The sequence below is a fragment of the Danio aesculapii genome, chromosome 6, assembly GCF_903798145.1.
Source record: "Danio aesculapii chromosome 6, fDanAes4.1, whole genome shotgun sequence".
Classification (NCBI taxonomy): Eukaryota; Metazoa; Chordata; class Actinopteri; order Cypriniformes; family Danionidae; genus Danio; species Danio aesculapii.
Genome location: NC_079440.1, coordinates 5,053,220 through 5,073,671, shown reverse-complemented (window position 1 = coordinate 5,073,671; position 20,452 = coordinate 5,053,220). Strand labels below are relative to the sequence as shown.

General features: G+C 37.5%; 1 protein-coding gene across 2 annotated transcripts in view; it reads right to left on the bottom strand.

Moving 5' to 3' along the window:
* Positions 1-20,452, bottom strand: part of kdm4aa (lysine (K)-specific demethylase 4A, genome duplicate a) — a 44,833-nt gene that overhangs the window by 3,643 nt on the left and 20,738 nt on the right. For both annotated transcript variants that reach the window (XM_056459361.1, XM_056459362.1), the window contains exons 12-21: positions 20,255-20,345; positions 18,009-18,190; positions 15,655-15,850; positions 12,897-12,973; positions 10,957-11,012; positions 9,807-9,915; positions 7,008-7,196; positions 2,886-3,056; positions 1,382-1,501; positions 1,214-1,306 (exon numbers count right to left, since the gene is read on the bottom strand). In XM_056459361.1, the coding sequence (XP_056315336.1) occupies positions 1,214-1,306; positions 1,382-1,501; positions 2,886-3,056; positions 7,008-7,196; positions 9,807-9,915; positions 10,957-11,012; positions 12,897-12,973; positions 15,655-15,850; positions 18,009-18,190; positions 20,255-20,345 (1,284 nt within the window). The remainder of the gene's footprint in view (positions 1-1,213; positions 1,307-1,381; positions 1,502-2,885; positions 3,057-7,007; positions 7,197-9,806; positions 9,916-10,956; positions 11,013-12,896; positions 12,974-15,654; positions 15,851-18,008; positions 18,191-20,254; positions 20,346-20,452) is intronic.

The window sequence follows — 20,452 nt, the reverse complement described above, 5'->3', positions numbered from 1 at the left end:
GGCAGAAACCGAAAATTATGTTCACAAATAATACAGCCAAAATAAAATATAACATTAATCTAATTAAATATAATAAATAAAATAATAATATAATAAAATATATAAATATAAATAATTTTGTAAGACTTTTAAAATTTTACTTGATAACTATCAATAAAGCTATCACAATAAAAATAAATAAATAAATAAATAAATAAATAAATAAATAAATAAATAAAATAAGCACATTTTATTGATAGTAAAATCTGAATGAGTTGAGAGGTGCCATTTAGCCTAGTGCTATTATAAGCAGCAGGAATACAAGTATACTTCGTAGAAATGTCCTTTTGAGCAGACTTTGCATTTCTGGTGAACGTGCGCTTCACGCACACACAGCATGCACACAAACTAGTTGACGGTGCACTTTGCTGTTTTTTCTATTTGATAGGTACAGCAACAAATCGCCATTGTATGTCGCAAGCCATTGATTAATACATTTCATAACTCATTTATTCATTTTCCTTCGATTTAGTCCCTGATGATTAGGGGTCACCACAGTGGAATGAACCGCCAACTGTTCCAGCATATGTTTTATACAGCGGATGCTTTTCCAGCCGCAACCCAGTACTGGGAAACACCCATACACTCTCACATTCACACACACTTTATTCAATTCACCTATAGTGCATGTGTTTGGACTGTGGGGGAAACACTAGCACCCGGAGGACACCCACGCCAACACGGGGAGAACATGCAAACTACACACAGAAATGCCAACTGGCACAGCCGGGACTCGAACCAGCGACCTTCTTGCTGTGAGGTGATATTGCGAACCACTGAGCCACTTTGCCACCCCTGAGTTTTATAATGCAGCAGTTTATTTTTTGTATCTTTGATAAACTAGGAAGAATGAGAAATAAATCCATATGAAACAGTCCCTTAAAAGTGACATTATAAATTCAGTTTTGGCAACTGGCCAATCGAATGTCAAATGAATATGGATATGGGGGTCAAAAGCCCACAGGCACGGTTTGAATATCCTAGTGTGATTACATCCTTAGTATGGACAGAAACAACCATTGAAATGTGGTCAAATCTGCACAAGGAACGTTTTCATTTTAAAATGCTGTTTTAAAACACACAAGTGTAAACTATACACTATGGTGTACTGTCAGCATTTTTAAACATTATTTTATTAGTATAACTTGCAATATCTCTACTTTATAGATCTCACCAGACGTGATTTGACCCTTTTGGGGAGCTCTTCATCAAGTGTGTAGACGTCATCTCTCTTAGCAGTCAGCTGCGATCCGTCCTCAAACTCCACCTGAAGAACAGCAGAGGTTTACTAATCAGCTCAACTCAGACAGAGAATGGTTCACTCTTTCTCTTTGATATTTACCTGATACATCTGAATAACATGAGCTGCCACGAATTTGGCTCCATAAACGAGACCGTCTGTCCACCTGACCTGAACCACTTCACCCTGGGGTGGCGGACCCAGCTGAGCACAGTCCCGGTTCTACACGAAAACATGACAATGCACATATATTGACCTGATTCTGCGATGTGGAGGTGCGCTCGTTTAGAACTTCAGATTCAGTCGCCTATGGGGGAAATTACTAGGAATAACAAACAGCAGAAAATAGTTAAACTACTTACTCTACAAACAAGAGTGTTCATGACTAAACATAAAAGGAAGGTATATAATAGGAAAATGTCACTTTGCAACATCAAGCACCAGAACGAGCTGTTTTTAGCGCCTAAAAACAATGGAAGTGAAAGAGATCAGAAGTCTTGAGGCAGAAAGATTTCAATGGTTGCGCCCGCTCATACGTGTAGAATAAGGTAAATATTCACAATGTATACAATGTATAACAGCTTAAAATAATAATAATAAAAAACAAAACTACCATTCAAAAGTTCAGGTTCAGGAAGATTCATTCATTAATTTTCCTTCGGCTTAGTCCCTTTACTGCACTTCATTGCATTGTACTTGTACATGTGTAATGACAATAAAGTTGAATCTAATCTAATTAAAAGAAAAATCTTTCAATTTAGTCCCTGATTATTAAGGGTCACCACTGCGGAATGAATCGCCAACTTATCCAGCATATGTTTTACACAATGGATGGCCTTCCAGCTGCAACCCAGTACTGGGAAACATCTATACACTCTCACATTCACACTCATACATTGTGGCCGATTTAGTTTATTCAATTCACCTACAGTGCATGTGTTTGGACTGTGGGGGAAACCGGAAAACCCGGAGGAAGCCCACGCCAACACGGGGAGAACATGCAAACTCCACACAGAAACACCAACTGACACAGCTGGGACTCAAACCAGAGACCTTCTTGCTGTGAGGTGACAGTGCTAACCATTTAGCCACCGTTTCGCCCGGCTCAGGAAGATGTTCGAAATGTATCACCACTTCCATCAAAATATTCGGCAGCAATTATTTTAATGTTTAAAATAATAAGAGACCTTTCTTGATGATCAAATCTGTCTAATAACATAATTTCTGAACGATTGTGTGACACTGAAGTCTGGAGAAATAATTCTAACAATTCAGCTTTGCATTTTGGATTTTTCATTTACATATTCAGATCTAAAACTGTTAATTTTAATGCTAATTTGATAGTATTTTGGAACAAAATGATTTAGACTATAGTCGTAGTGAGTATAAGAGATTTGTTTTAAAACCATAAAAAATGTACTGACCTTTAAGCACTAGTGTGTTCTCATTACAGACATTTGAAAGATTGTTTTCTAAGAATTGTTGATTTCTTCATTTTTCACTTAATTCCTAATGAGTAAATCTGCTGTTAAATGCACATTTTATATCATAAACGGCTGTAGAGAACATACAAAATGCACCATGACATCATAACTTAATACCTTACCACAATATCCTCTGGGAAAAGGTTATCGCTGAAGGAGCCATCATCAAAGTTGACCTCATAAAAAGTCTCTTTTGTCAGCTGTATGACTTCACACTGGTAGTAGCGTCCGTTTTTGTGCTTGCAGATGACCCTCTGGCCCACGCTGAGCTCTCTCATGGCGGATTTATTACGCTGCACAGGAAAAACACACCGATCACAATTAAAGCTCTATAAAGTCTGTTTTATTCTGAAAACGTACCTCCACGGATGTTTCTGGAGACTGCGAAATATGGCCCCGTGGCACGTTTTTCTGCAGTTTTTGTTTTCACGAATCCGCCAGAGGTCGCCGTGTATGATTTTCGAGATCTCAAATTTCCCTCGCGAGTGCCATTCGCGCCTGCTGTTCTCGCGTAAACCCACCAGAGGCCGCTGTCGACTCACTTTTTGACAGTCACTTTTATGACTGACTCAGCGAACAATCAGCTGACCCACCCTCCCCCTCCCCTAAACCCAACCAATTTTATCGATTGACCCGCCCACACACTTCCCTAAACCCAACCAACACGTTTCAAAAGCGATCCAAAAAAATAAAAGCCCTCATCTGATTTTTGTTTTTTTACCACGTTTTCAGATTCGACCACATCCTCACCCTGCTATTCACTTGTTTGTTTTATATTTTGGATTCTGTTTTTGTCTTACCCGCTTTCTGGAACCGCTCTTCACCAGACTTGAACCCCGGTCTTCGTGGTCAACTCCTCTCTGCATCTCAAATCCACCGACGGACGTGGCGCGCTAACGGGACAAACTGGTTGCAGCCAGAATGCCGTCCCTACGGAGGAAAGCGGCAGCGCCCCATAGCGTTCGTTTTCACCATTCATACCTCTGCCTACGTAATTCGCTGTCTCCAGAAACGTCCGCGGAGGTACGTTTTCACAATGAGCCTGTGTTGGTTTTATACATGAGATTTTATATTTCCCATCTGAAGTTTTTGAAATCTCTTTTACTGATTATAAATGATGGTCACTGAATGGAAAAAAAGATAGATGCTTCTTCAGTTAAAGTCATGCACCTATAATAATATATTTTTAACAGAGGACAATTTTCACTATTTGTTTGTACTTTATATTATGCAAATACACATAGTGAAGACGCAGCAGAATCTGGTCATAAAATTGTGGATGAATAATTCAAAAGTAGTGCTATACACCTTACTAAATGGGGATATGGACTGCTGTGAATATTAAACAGCAAGAGACTATTTAAATGTGAGATTTGCACGTTCTGCTTGTGAAAGAATGATGCAGTTTGGTTTACTACAAGCAATCTGACGTGCATGTGATGGTTTCTGAAAAAACAAACTCATGAACGTTATTCCCAGAGCTGATCTGAGAGTCAAGGTCAAGGTCAACTTTGTTTGTATAGCACTTTAAAACAACATGAATGTTGACCAAAGTGCTTCACAAACATGGCGAAAATAATAAGAGAGACAGGACAATATATGCTACAATAAAATTTTAAAACTAAAATAAATTTGATAACAGAGGAAGAAGTTGATGAATAATTTTTTGATGGACAATGCAGTTCCAGCTTTATAGTTCAGTATTGATACATTCTTCAATATATGTTTGCTGTACTTAGTACTCAGTATGATTATAATTGTCATGTTTGAATAGATTACCATTAACAACAAAAGAGGAGCAGTTTTACATTTATTTATTTATTTTTTGTTTGTTTGTTTGCTTTGTCTTAAATATAAATATATATATATACTTATTTTTTGTATAATTTGTAAATGCAACACGGTTATTGTTGGAAAAAATGTTTGAAAAATGTTGTATATCAATGTGTTCAAACTGAAAACGAAAAATAAAAATATTATGGACGAAAAAAAATAAAAATAAAATAAATTTGAAAACATCTGGACAATCATGAGTCCCTTAAAAATAAAACTATATCAGTAGGCTAAAGAGAAGAGGTAGGTTTTGGCTGATTTCTAAAAAACACTTAATGTAGAGTCACGTTTTCATTACTAAAATTAGTGAAACACTTTCGCTTGGGTCACGATTCATGGTATTAAACCATTGACTAGCAGTAGTAGCTTAATAAACTAGTAATTAGCTGTTTACTAATAGTTAGTATGGTAAAAGTTGGGTTTAGGTAATGGGTAGAATTAGGGATGCAGAATAAGATCATACTCAAGATCAACTACTAATGAACAGTTAATATCTTAATAATAGGCAAGTAAAAAGCCAGTTTTTAATAGCATAAATTGTGACCTAAACTAAAGTGTTACCAAATTAGTTTTAACTATTGAAATGGAGTCAAGAAATATTTAAAATATAAATTTTAAATTAAAACAAAACTGAATTTAATGTATTTTTTTCTTACTGAAAAAAATTCTAGATTTATTCTGCTCAATACCAGCCCTAAAATGATTTGAACACTACTGGGCAATAGGGATGTGCACATCGATGCTTGAATATCGATATATCGATATTTTGTTTAAGTATCGGTATTTTAACTATATTTTTAACTATAATTTCTGCATAACTTAATGTTTTAGCGTTGTGTACAGGATTGTCAGTGATGCTTTGTATACAAGACAGTACACCAATCAATCTGCGGTGGAATGTGATGTGAGCGATCATGTGCCTTTCAGATGACTTACGTACTCAACACATGCAATACAAGCAGCCTTTATAAACACTACAGACAACACACCCTGAAACTTATAAAGAAGTGGAACAAAAACAAGCTGCCCAGTGTTCCTCTGCTCAGTCTCCCTCTGTCCGACAAAAGACATATAAGAGTTTAAAAGGAGGAAACCCTCTCTCTCTCTCTCTCTCTCTCTCTCTCTCTCTCTCTCTCTCGCTCTCTCTTAAATTCTTGCTTTATTGGCATGACAAATGTTACAAATGTATTGCCAAAGCATTTATAGTTTACATAAAAAGTAACATACATATATAATAAAAAATAACAGTACACACAATAGATAGTAGTATAATATATATTTATATTATAATTTTTTTACTACTATCTATTGTGTGTACTGTTTTTTATTATATATGTATTTTACTTTTAATGTAAACATGTATATATAAATATATATTATAATTAAATAAAAATATAAATAGTGCATCATATTATACAATTTATCATTTTTATGGAGGCTTGAGAAAATCAGAACTTTCCGCAGGACTGTCATACAGACTTAAGGTTACGCTCATTTAACTCAGACTACCAATCTGCCAATCACTATAAGTGATATATAATATACTTACATGTAATGATTTTTTTTAATTAACATTATTTTGAAAAATTACATTAACATTTTAAATAATAAGTGGTATTGGTATTGCGATCGGTATCTTAAAAATTAACAAAAAGTATCGGTATCGTATCGCATTAAAAAATTGGCAAACTGCTTGGCAAACTGCTGAATTTAATGTAGTTTTTAACTTACGGAAGGAGCAAAAAAAAAATCTAAATTTATTCTGCTCTACACTGGCTACTGAACAATTTGAACACTTGTGCCAAATGTTTAAAAAGGAAACAGGAAACAGGATAAAGGAAGAGACTGCTGGGCAAACTTCGACTACCACCTGTTTCAGTCCCATCCCATTATATACAGTTAAAGCCAGAATTATTAGCCCTCCTGAATTATTAGCCCCCCTGAATTTTTTCCCCCAGTTTCTGTTTAACGAAGGGGATATTTTTTTGCAACACATTTCTAAAAATAATAGTTTTAATAACTCATTTCTAATAACTGATTTCATTTATCTTTGCCATGATGACAGTAAATAATATTTGACTAGATATTTTTTAAGACACTAGGAGAGTTAGGGTAATTAGGCAAGCCATTGTATAATGATGGTTTGTTCTGTAGACAATCAAAAAATATAGCTTAAAGGGGCTAATAATATTGACCTTAAAATGGTTTTAAAAAATTAAAACTGCTTTTATTCTAGCTGAAATAAAGCAAATAAGACTTTCTCCAGAAGATATAATATAATAGGAAATACTGTGAAAAATTCTGCTCTGTTAAATATCATTTGGGAAATAATATTTAAAAAATAAAAAATAAAAAAAAAAAATCACAGGAGGGCTCATAATTTTGGCTTCAACTATAACAGTCAGATGTACCTCAGACTGTACTGGTCCTTTGTGGCGGCAGCAGGTGACGTAGACGACGAAAGGCCAGTCGTCTGGGTGCATGATGACGCCGGCGGCCTGCGCGCAGGTCGGGTGATATGAGGTGGGACAGCGGCCGTGAGAACACTGCACACAACACCCCAGCGTTTTCTTCATTCGCCGCTTGCAGTAGTAGCATTTCTAAAAGCACATACAGCAGATAAGATCAGAGGAAGTCATTGCACAGGAACCGAGACTCAACGGCAGTGCTGATATAAATAACAGCAAAGCACTTCCAGTAAATGTCAACACCCTGAAGGAAGTTACAAACTGTGCCACAATATGTCATTGACTTGTGGATTTATTTCATAAGAACAATGTTAGAAGTCAATGGCATGTTTTGGCACAGTTTGTATATAATTATAGAATATACACACAATATAGCATTTAATTTTTGATATTAGAATTATATATTAAAAATTAATTCATAAACAATCTCACAAAAATGGAACAGTAAAAGGTGTAATATTCACTGTTTGAAATAAATACAGGTCTGGAAACATTATCTCCAGACTGGCCACCAAGAGGTACATGTTTTAATGAACTACTCTGGTCTGTTTTATTGAAAAATTCATAGAAGTCTTCCTAAAATGTATTTATTAATGATTGTGGCTGGCGATGTGGTGGCGCAGTGGGTAGCACATTCGCCTCACAGCAAGAAGGTCGCTGGTTCAAGCTGGGTCAGTTGGCATTTCTGTGTGGAGTTTGCATGTTCTCCACGTGTTCGTGTGGGTTTCCACCGGGTGCTCCGGTTTCCCCCACAGTCCAAAGACATGCGGTACAGGTGAACTGGGCAAACTAAAACGGACCGTAGTGTATGAGTGTGTATGGATGTTTCCCAGTGATGTGTTGCGGCTGGATAGGTATCTGCTACGTAAAACATATGCTGGATAAGTTGGCGGTTCATTCTGCTGTGGAGACCCCAGATTAATAAAGGGACTAAGCCAAAAAGAAAATGAATGAATGATTGTGGCTTATATAACGATTTAAAAATGCACCTATTATGCCCCCTTTTGATGTAAAATAAGTCTTTGATGTCCCTAGAGTGTGTATGGGAAGTTTCAGCTCAAAATACCACACAAATAATGTTCTAAACTGAGGTTTTGATCCAAATTGTGTTGTTTTGGTGACTGTCGCTTTAAATTCAAATGAGATTGTGCTCTTTTCAAAAGGGGGCGGAGCTACAAATGCCTGTGTGTCAGCATAGTGGCAGATTCAAAAACAAGACTGAAGTCCTATGCTAATGAGGAAGAGATGGTCACCAATGGGCGGGGCTTTCCACCTCTGATGACACGTACAAAGGGAGAATGTCAATCAAAGTGTTTCTATTGTTTTTAATCTCTGCACAAAACGTTTGGCCAGTGGAGAAATGGTCGTGCCCATCTGAGCCTAGTTCTCTCTAGGTTTTTTTTCTTCACTTTCGCCAATTGGTAAAGTTTTTACCTCGCCGCTGTCGCCACTAGCTTGCATGGTTCGGGATCGGTAGAGCTGTGCATCGATGAATTTACTCTTCAGTGTCTGGACTCTCAGTAGTGATTATTAAACCACACTGAACTGAGCTAAACTTTAAAAAATGAACTACACTGTTTCAATTTACTATGACCTTTTATGTGAAGCTGCTTTGACACAATCTACATTGTAAAAGCGCAATACAAATAATGGTGAATTGAATTGAATAATTAAGTGTGATCATAAAAAATAACGGTCATAAAAGTTTATCATTATAAGCTGGCTATATTGACACTGTTGCCACACAACTGTTTGAACCACTTATAAAAGTGATTTTTGCATAATAGATGCCCATTAAAGTGGTTCAATTAAGTCAATATTTAAGTTAAATATGTTTACTTAGAGTTTACTTACAGCTGATCACAATCTCCAGACTCCGTTTGTTTTTTATAGATCACAATTTTTGAGTGGGAAATGGCATGCGCACATTTATTTAGTGTTGTGAAAAGGAATGGTAACAATACAAAGTGGTAAATGCTTTACTGTTCCAACTGATCATTCTGATACTGATAATAACACTGATGATGAAATTTAAACCTCAATATTATGGGGGCTTCTTTTCCGATAAAGGTCCTGTGAAATTAGAATAAAGTTTTTTTTAGATGTTAGAATTAGTATGTTAGTTTTAAGGATATCTATAATCTAGTGTGCTCCGAAACAGTGACAAAATTGCCATTTAGAAGATATAAAACTGATATAAACATCCAAAGCTGTTTGTCACTTGCTAAATCAGGAATGGGTAAACTCAGTCCTGGAGAGCTGCTGTACTGCAGAGTTTAGCTACAACCCTTATCAAACACACCTTCCTATAGCTTCCATGTTATCTTGAAGACACCGATTAGCATGTTCAGGTGTGTTTGACTAGTGTTGGAGCAAAACTCAGCAGGGACACCGGCCCTCCAAGACCGAGTTTGCCCATATCTGGCCTAAATAAGTCAATGATTTCTTTGATACTTCAGTTTCTCATCAAATCCTCTGACCCCCTTCAAGACATTTGTCATTTACAAGTCAAAATAAATTTAGAAATCACGACTTTCTTTTTTATTTGCGTTTTCCATACTGTTTTTTCTGATTTGTGGCTGTATATATACACAACTGGCCCATCCGGGACTTGAACCAGCGAACTTCTTGCTGAGAGGCAACAGTGCTAACCACTAAGCCACCGTGGCACTCATTCGCATAGCAGTAAAAAACTTGACATATCCAGTTGTAGATTAATGTAATATAGGAACAGAAAGTCACCAGTTTGAATCTCTGTAAGGGAATGCCGCTGAGATCCACTGGTGATCGTTCGGTGATGTTCACAAAGCGAGCCTCCTGCACCGCCACTGCACACAGCACATGAACCCATCTGCACACAGAAACAGCATTTACAGATCCTGAAGAAAACCCTTCACAAAATTTCATTTCACTGCAAAAGCATGCATGTAAATTCATGGTTTCAAACTATGAAGTCAAATTTTCAAGCATAGTAGGACTGCACGATATTGGAAAAGTCGAACATTGAGATATTTAGTCTTTCTGTGATATATATTTCATGATATGAATACAAATTCATCAGATGACTTGACTATATCTATTTGGAAAGAATTGAATATTTTAGATTGATTGGGATGATTCTGTAAGGGAGTGCGTCTGCATAAAATCTAATAAACAATCTGCAAGCACAGATAAATACAATAAGGAAAAAGGATACACTGGAAATGAAAGTGTTTTATTTTTTGAATCTTACAGTATTCAGGTACAGTAATTGAATAACACAAATAATACAATAAAATTCATTGTTTTTAAAGTCACAAATGGTATGATTTCTTATGCATGAATGCTTTTAAATCATCATACAGTCACTGGCCTCAAAAACACATGCAAATGCTAAAATATTATTTAGATTCCACATTGCGTATCCCACCATGGGACTATTGATCACATTGATTGTGCAGCCCTAATGCATAGTACTTAAAAACCATACTATAAAATGGATCTAAATCATGTTTAAATGAAATGTTGTACACAAAACATATGTATATACTGACATATTAATACTCCAACACTTGCATTAGCATTGCCAATCAGATTCTGATAAATGAATAAGTAATGACATATGACATATGAATAACATATGACATATGAATAAATAAAAAATAAAACAGGAAGCATAACAACACTAACAATAGCTTCTGAGATCAGATTAAACCGGGCATTCTTTGAGGGTTCTGTGAAAATAACTTGGCACAACACAAGGAGTCTCAGAATTGTGCAATAGGTGAGACTACATGTAAACAAAAGATTCTTTGTCTAAAATCTGAGGTAATAGCTAGGCCAGGGTTCACTGCTGTGTTTTATGATACATTAAGTCATGCCTTCCTGCAGACTTTCATTTGTCTTTACTTACTTGCCGTTATTGGCTCTGTGCAACGCTCCGCCTCTCAACGAACATAAACAGCAACTCTGTTGAGAATCAGATTCAAACATCATTGACTTTCAATACATCCAACTGTGTCAGAGAAAGAAGGGATTAAAGATCATTATGTGCTCTATGCAAGTTTATAGACGCCCCAAAACTACTTGGGACACTTAAAAATAATACAGTTGAAGTCAGAACTTTTAGCCCCCCTGTATATTTTTCCCCAATAGACTGATTTCACGTGGCCGCCATTTTAAACAGCGAAATCGAGGCTGCGGTGGGAAGAAACTTGGAAGTATCGCCTGAGTCACACAGGAATCTTGTGTATCTAGCTGTATATCTTATCAGCGAAGAGAAAGTGACACAAACTTATACTTTCATCGCCTTCTGAGTGACCCGAAAGTCCGTTCTGAATGAATAGTGAAAATGAAAAGGGATATCAGACATCCTTTTTTAAGTTAAGGGAAATGGCACTAGTTAGCTAACGTTTTCTTTCCCCAACACACATTTTAGATGCCATTTATCAAACTCAAGTTAATGAACTGATTCTTTCACTGTATTATACTTATCACAATACAAAATATCTGTACTGAAATTTTAAAAATGTCCATTTCCCGTTTACATTTAAGGCACTGTTGATGGCGTTCTTAAACACCGATGATTTGCCTTTGTGTTCACATGCTCATCAGAAATGATTGTGATTGGCCGTGAAGGTCATCAGTTCACCGCACTTCACTGATGTTTACAGAGTGCAAACACAGACGAGCGATCCGCTTGATAAATCGACTGATCTTCATGGCTTTAAAATGCTCCAATGTCCATGTACCTGTGTTTGTAATCTGTGAAGAGCAGTGAACTGATGACCTTCACGGCCAATCACAGTCATTTCTGTGGAGAACTGGTAAATACTATGGCAAATCAGTTGTTTAAGAACGTGCTCAGCGGTGCTTAAATGTTGAACGGATGCTTTTAAAATTGAGACAACATTATTACAGACAACACGAGGGTTGTTTTATTGCTCACTGGGTTACATAGGCTGAAGCAGAGAAGAGTCCTCACAGTGTTTACCTGGTGCCAAGAACTGAAGCCTAGGAGGACACTTAAGCGTATTACTCTTAAAGAGATTGTGATTTTGCTTGTTTGACGTCTAATATGATTTTAATTGTTTAAATTAAACTGAACTGAATGTATTAAAGTGATGTTTACACCATATCTGCATTTTGAAATCGCAGCAACAGCTGGAGGTTTGTAGTCCACAGCATGTTGTTGCAATGTTTACAGTGCTGATCCTATACTTTTGGGTTTCTTCCCACCGTGGCCTTGCTTTTCTTCTTTAAAATGGCGGCCACATGAAATAAGCGGGTTTTGGTTTAACGGAAAGAAGATTTCTAAACATAACAGTTTTAGTAACCAATTTCTTTAGTTATTTTTTATCCTTGCCGTGATGACAGCACATAATATTTGACTAGATATTATTCAAGATACTAGTATTCAGCTTAAAGTGACATTTAAAGGCTTAACTAGGTAAATTAGGCAAGTTAGGGTAATTAGGCAAGTCAGTGTATAACAGTGGATTGTTCTTTAGACTATCAAAAAAATAGCTTAAAGGGGCTAATAATATTGACCTTAAAATGGTTTTAAAAAAATTAAAAACTGCTTTCATTCTAGCCGAAATAAAACAAACGGGACTAAAAATATTATAGGAAATACTGTGAAAAATCCCTCGCTTTTTATTTTTTTGTAATATTTAAAAAGGAAAAAAAGACTAATTTAAGTAGGCATAATGAGTTTAGTCTATTTTTGTCTATTTTCTCACTTACAGGAAAAAAAAATTACAGTTACACAGGCTTTAAATGACAACGAGAACAGCATTTTGGAGTGACCGAATTTTTCTTTGGTTCCCTATATAAGAAGAGGTTTTTGCGTACCTCAGCAAAGGCGTTGGCTTTACAGCGGGCACATTTCCAGTCTTTAGAGACTCGTCCTGAGGCCACACCGTAACAACCTAAAACAAACACAGCAGGTTAAACACACCATTCCCTGATGAGGGCACTGAATTCAGAAAGTCGTTTTCTCCTCTGAGTGCTCAAAGATATTATATTATAATCAGTGGTAATCTATAATTAAGTAAATACTTTCACATAAACAAACTACCCTACTACTAGGGGTGCACGACACTGATAATGATCATTCTGATACTGATAATAACACTGATGATGAAATTTAATCCTCAATATTTTGGGGGCTTCCTTTCAGATAAAGGTCCTGTGAAATTAGAATTAAGTTTTTTTTAGATGTTAGTATCAGTATGTTAGTTTTAAGGATATCTATAATCTAGTGTGCTCCGAAACAGTGACAAAATTGGCATTTAGAAGATATAAAACTGATATAAACATCCAAAGCTGTTTGTCACTTGCTAAATCAGGAATGGGTAAACTCAGTCCTGGACAGCTGCTGTACTGCAGAGTTTAGCTACAACCCTTATCAAACACACCTTCCTATAGCTTCCATGTTATCTTGAAGACACCGATTAGCATGTTCAGGTGTGTTTGACTAGTGTTGGAGCAAAACTCAGCAGGGACACCGGCCCTCCAGGACCGAGTTTGCCCATATTTGGCCTAAATAAAGCTGCGGTCACACTGGGCGTTTCCTCCCATAGACTTTCATTCATACGCACGCGAATGTGTCAGACCGGAAACACAAGGTCATGCGTCAAGTTTCGCATGTTGCTGCGGTGCAAAGTTCAAGCTTAGTGAACTCTGACCTGCAAAATCGCATCACTTGACTGCGTGAGACCAATCGAGGATCAAAACAGGACCTCACTGGACAGAAATTTAAAACATGGACCGATCGCTTGCTTTTTTTTATTGTCTAATAATCTTGTTTAATCCCGCCCCTTTTCGCAGCGACGCACAACAGAATTTCGCACACACAAAGCCTGGTGTGACCGTAGCTTAAGTCAATGATTTTTTTGATACTTCAGTTTCTCATCAAATCCTCTGACCAATCAAATGCTCTCTAGTATCTGACATGCCCCGCCCCCTTCAAGACATTTCTCATTTGCTATTTATTTGGTGCACATGAGCTCAACCACTCTCACTGGCAGAGGTGTGATTAAAAAAACTAAATGCTATTGGCTATGTTTATTAAGGAAAGGAGCTACTATATGTCATGCCCTGTTCTCGTGTTTGAGTTGAGATTACATCAAATTTCGAATAAAAAATGCACATTTCAATGCACTTCATTGGACATATAATGATCCATATTTTGAATTGCTTTTACTGAGTGTGTTTTTGTAGTACCATGGCCACTTTAGATCTATCATGATACATATATATACCACAAAAACTGATAGCAAGTCCCTGTTTTGATGAATGATTCAGTAAAACCTTCCTTTAATGATCTGTTTAAAACAGCTGATAGTAAGTCACTGAATTTGGACACCCTTGATTAAAGGCATACTTGAGAAAAATAATAGTCCAAACTACACTAACAATTTTAGTTCCTACTCTATCCTGATGAGCACAGGAACTAACCAGCACTGTGATGAATATGGACATGTCGATACTAGGAATGCCGATACTCAATATAATACATAGATATATACACTAGATATCGCATACGGGCCCTGAGCATGCGTCAATACCGCCACCATATTTGTACAGTGCTCCCAGGACAGAGGCCATTCAACCGCACTAGTCAAGACTAAAGGCAATCTGACGATGCTGTACTTTTGTGCTGCATATGGCTATAGCAATGAACAAACAAAGAAAACAAAGTATAAAGGCATAACATTAGGTTTTAAGTTTTTGTATGTTATGAACTTTTGTGCTAAACAAGTAATGTTATTGATGATAATACAGTCACCTCTGCACTGACCACAAGGCAAAGTAGCAGCAACTCGCACTTAAGTCTAGGCTTATGCTAGTTTTGTTGAATAAAATCAGCAAACAATGTAAATAAAATATGACAACGAGATGCTGTGGTTTCAGAAACTTGTATTATTGTCGGCTAAGTGAGGTAATGGCTAGTTTTTGAAGTGATTTATAAGAGTGCCTGATAACATAACACTACCTGTGCCTCAACGTGCAGCATACTGAGCTCCGCCAGCTGAAATCATGTGACACGCACCCAAAGTGAACGTCCGCAAACACAGCGATGACATCACATTCGCCGCGTGCACTGAGTTCAATAACAGAAAGCTGATTGGCTATTGCATGTTGGCCTCACTTGTAGTTGTAATACCGCAAATTACATTTGGACTAATGAAATCAAGAACTACAACACCACGAAAACCAAGCAACAACAACAAAAAAAGAATTTAAATGAGCATTAGATGTAGCGTTACATTGACATCGGAAAAATAAGACCTGTGCAAAAAATATTTAAGACTTAGAACAGCGAATTTAAGACTTTTTAAGGCCTAAAATTTCCATTTAAAAATTTGAGACTTTTTAAGACCCCGCAGAAACACTGTTTAAGTGCTCTCTGAATTGGCTCTGTGCATGTTAGAATGCATGTCCATGCGCTGAAACACAGCTCCCCATGAGTAAATGGCCTGTCAGTGAAATTAGGGATGCTTTTCCATGTGAAAAATAAAAATGTCATGTGCCGCATGTCACCGTGACCCAAAATTCGAACCAAACCGTGAGAATCTGGATTGTTGCACCCCTAGTGTATACTCACTGGTGTGCACTCGGACACTGCAGAGGGAGCAGCTGATGAGCAGACTGGTCCCGTCCTCCTCCAGGTGAGCTGTGGATGGCTGGACGTCTGCGCTCTCCTCAGTGGTGATGGTGAAGCATCTCTCAGGAATCAGAGGTTTGGTTCTCATCTGACCTCCACGCAGCACTACAGCCGGCTCGCTCTCGGCTCCTTCAGACTAAATACAAATACAGGAAATTACACAGGAAAGCACAGAAATAAAACACTAATCAGTGTTTCCCACAGACCTAGGCTGGTGTCACTGTGTAAGCACGAGTGGCATGTGGGCAGCGCATGTTTTTTTTCCTGTGTGGATTTTAACTACTTAGAGCAGGGGTGTCCAAACTCGGACCTGGAGGGCCGGTGTCCTGCAGATTTTAGCTCCAACTTGCCTCAACACACCTGCACGGATGTTTCTAGAAAGCCTAGTAAGTGCTTGATTAGCTAGCCCAGGTGTGTCTGATTGGGGTTGGAACTAAACTTTGCAGGACACCGGCCCTCCAGGACCGAGCTAGGACATGCCTGACTTAGAGCATTTATACCGAGAGCAAGCGTGGGCAACGCTGAGGCGATGGTTTTGACTCTGATTTTTGTTGCATTGCTGACACTCAATTAAAGTGGCAGCACACTTTTGATGGCCAAAATAAATATGATTTCACATAAAACTTCTACAAATGTGCAAAGCAAGCACAAAATGCACGCATGCCTACTGTGTTTAATAGGAAAATTGATCATTCAAAATATGTAGGCTACAGAAGGTATAAACGTGTTTTTAATTATTCACTTTGAGTGCAAGGTGGCTAGGTGGAGCAGTGGTTAGCACTGTCGCCTCACAGCAAGAAGGTCGCTGGTTCAAGTCCCAACTGGGTCAGCATGTTCTCGCCGTGTTGGCGTGGGTTTCCTCCGGGTGCTCCGGTTTCCCCCACAAAATCAGCATAAACTAAATTATCTTTAGTATATGTGTGTGAATGAGTGTGTATGGGTGTTTTCCAGTGATGGGTTGCAGCTGGAAGGCCATCCGCTGCGTAAAACACATGCTGGATAAGTTGGTGGTTCATTCCTCTGTGTCGACCACTGATTAATAAATGGACTATATGAAAATTAATGAATAAATCAGTTTTTAAGAGTTCACACTTAGCTGATGAGCCCTGAGCTTATGAGATCTTCGAGCCCTGGGCTCCCTCCCGTTTGCAGAGTGAGAGGGGAGTTTGAGGTCAGGTAGATATCGATGAACTCCCCCCTGCTTATTTTTAGCTAAATGACAGATATGGATGACTGAGGAGAGGTAAGAGCTTGACTATGGTATCAATTTTGTGTGTTCAATTCACTTAGGTTGTGTGTTTTTGGACAGTGGGAGGAAACTGGAGATCCCAGGGAAAACCCATGCGAGCACGGGGAGAACAAGCAAACTCCACACAGAAATGTCATCTGCTTTAGTAGGGACTTTAAGCAGAGACATTCTTGCTGTGAGGCAACAGTGCTAATTACCGGGCCTCCGTGTCGGCCATCTGGAAAGGTGGGGGAACAGGGATGGGTAGGGGGTCCTTCAAGACGAAGATATTGAAATAAGAAGAACTCTGGATATTTATAGTGAGTTAGGAATCATCTGATAGGAGAATCAATCATGAGCTGAGAACAATCATAAGCACGTGATCCTCTAGAAATAAGTTTATAAATAAACTTCACTGAGTGCAAACATGGTGCATTAAAAAGATTATGAGGCATAAATTGCTTCACGGCAAAATTTTATGAAGCCACTAAAAATATGTGGTGGCGAAAAACAATACAGGAGGGGGAAGAAAAATATTTTTCTAGAGCTGTGGGCCAATCAGAAGAGCTTTAAAGCAGGGCAAGCACTGCAGGCTTTGTTTACTGTAGCAAGTTGACATGAAAACTTTTCCTGAGAGCTGCGTTTGAGGTGCAAAGATGCATTCTGTGTGAATGTCTCCTAAAACATTTTGCGGTAAAAACCAGTCAACAATATCATGCACTCGCACAAATGCTCCCAAGTATATTTTGAGGTTGCATACATACGATAATGGCTGCATTTTCTAGCCCTGACATAGTAAGTCCTCAAGTTGACGTCAACAGAAGGACCACCACTCCAAATGCGGAAGCAAATGAAAAGACTTTGATTGAACATTAACAAAACACAAAAGAAATCAGTGGACTAACTTGCACTGATTAACTGTTCACCTTAAGAATATCAATGTGTGCTAGCAAAATAAACATTGTACGTTCTTATTTTCCACAAACTTTAAAAAAAAATTCGAACATATCCCAAACTCTTGACCGGTGGTGTAAATGTAGTGTAAGATCTGTGAAAGCGTCTGTACCCTGTGATGTGCCTGGAAGAGCATGCAGATGGAGCAGTATGGAGGCCGCAGACCCATCTCTCGGTTGTACTCTCTCTCTCGATCTGGATTGTATGGTCTGTTCTGCCACAGCTGGGTCAGAGGTCGAGCCCAGGCTTCTCCGTCCAGCCCGTCCTCCTCTGATGCCGCCTGATCCTGCAGCTCTGCACATTTACAGAACATCATTTAATGATACAAGACTTAATGTACATTAGTAACTTTATCCCTTGTTAAAACACTTCCATGGTGACTATTTGAAAAGCCCACAGTGACTTGTATTTTTCACTTATAATGAACTTTTCAATATTGCTGTTGAGGCACAAGCATAACTCAACCAGTAGCCTGAATTTAGTGAAGAGGGATTTTGTTCTTGAATTTAGTGGTGTTAGTGCACAGAAATGACATCTTTCTGAGGTATTTCAGATGAAAAGGATGTTCAGTGGTGTGCAACAAATTCTGCTTTAAACCACAGTGGTGATTACTTCATCATTACACCACCACCACCAGCCTGAACCGTTGATACATGGCAGGATGCCAAATTTTGACCCTACCATCCAAATGTTGCAGGAGAAATGGAGACTCATCAGACCAGGCAACTTTTCTCCAATCTTCTATTGTCCAATTTTGGTGAGCCTGTGTGAATTGTAGCCTCAGTTTCCTGTTCTTAGCTGACAGGAGTGGCACCTGGTGTGGTCTTCTGCTGCTGTAGCCCATCTGCTTCAAGGTTGGACGTGTTGTGTGTTCAGAGTTGCTCTTCTGCAGACCTCGGTTGTAACAAGTGGTTATTTGAGTTACTGTTGCCTTTCTATCAACTGGAACCAGTCTGGCCATTCTCCTCTGACCTCTGGCATCAGCAATGCATTTGCGCCCACAAAACTGCAGCTCGCTATTTTCCCTTTTTTTTTCTCGAACCATTCTCTGTAAACCCTAGAGATGGTTGTGCGTGAAAATCCCAGTAGATCAGTACTTTCTGAAATTCTCAGACCAGCCCGTCTGGCACCAATAACCATGTTTAAAGTCACTTAAATCACCTTTCTTCCCCATTCTGATGCTCAGTTTAAACTGCAGCAGATTGTCTTGACCATCGTCTTGAGTTGCTGCCATGTGATTGGCCGATTAGAAATCTGCGTTAATGAGCAGTTGGACAGGTGTACCTAATAAAGTGTTCAGTGAGTGTATTAGGCTGCACAATGTATAGTTTCAGACATCGCAATGTGATCATTCTCAATATGGGAGTCTGGATTGTAGTTTCTCATTTGCATGTTTTTAAAGCCTGTGACTGTATGATGAAGATAAAAGCATTCAGGTATAAGAAATTGTAAAATTTGTATCCTTAATAACAATTAATTTTATAGAACTATTTATACACTGAGGACTGCGCAGTATTATTTAACATTTGATTATTCAGTTACTGAATACTAAGTGTTTATTTCATCTGTGTGTTTTTCTTTCTTTACTTGAGCTTGTAGATTTGATTTTTATTACTGTATTTTATGCAGATGCACTCCCCTACAGAATCATGCCAATTGATCTAAATTCTTTCCAAATGGAGATATTACTGTTATATAGTGAAATTGTATTTACAATCGCAATATATATATATATATATATATATATATATATATATATATATATATATATATATATATATATATATATATATATATATATCAGAAAAACTAAATTTCAGAAAATATTAGATTATTTCTGGATATCATTAATATTTTATCCTATATTTATTTTATAAACTATATATATATATATATATATATATATATATATATATATATATATATATATATATATATTATAAAATTTATCCATATTTATTAGTGTGTATGAGTTAAGTGTAAATATTTGTTCAATATGCCAGAAAGAGTCACTTCAGTATGACAGAAGGCTCACGTAGCACCATGATTTTAGTTGTATTATCATTTATTTAATTATGTTTTTATTGTATTACCATTTATTTAATTATATTTAAAATTTTAGATGAATTTAAATGTTTTTAATATTAGTCTTTTTTTAATGTTATGTTTGTAGTTTTCATTTTACTTTCAACTTTCAACACGTTTAAGATTCAGACTTTTTGAAAATCTACATTTATTTCAGGTATACATTTTTAATTCTTCAAGTTTTCAGACTATATTCGAGGTTGAACTGAAAAAAATAGTTTTATGAGTTATTTTTAATCTTAATCAGTATTAAACACAGCCACACACGCTGACCTTCATCACTGATGCTGTCCTTCATCAGAGGGTGGTGTCTGGGCAGTCTGGGTAGTCTGTACTGAGCTTCAGCTGGACGCTCAGCTTCTTTCTGCAGGAATACACAAAGCCACACACTCATTATTCACAGTAGAGCTCTAAACCCTCTAGTGGTTCATTATGGAAGTGCAGGAGTTGTGACATGACATAAAACTGTCT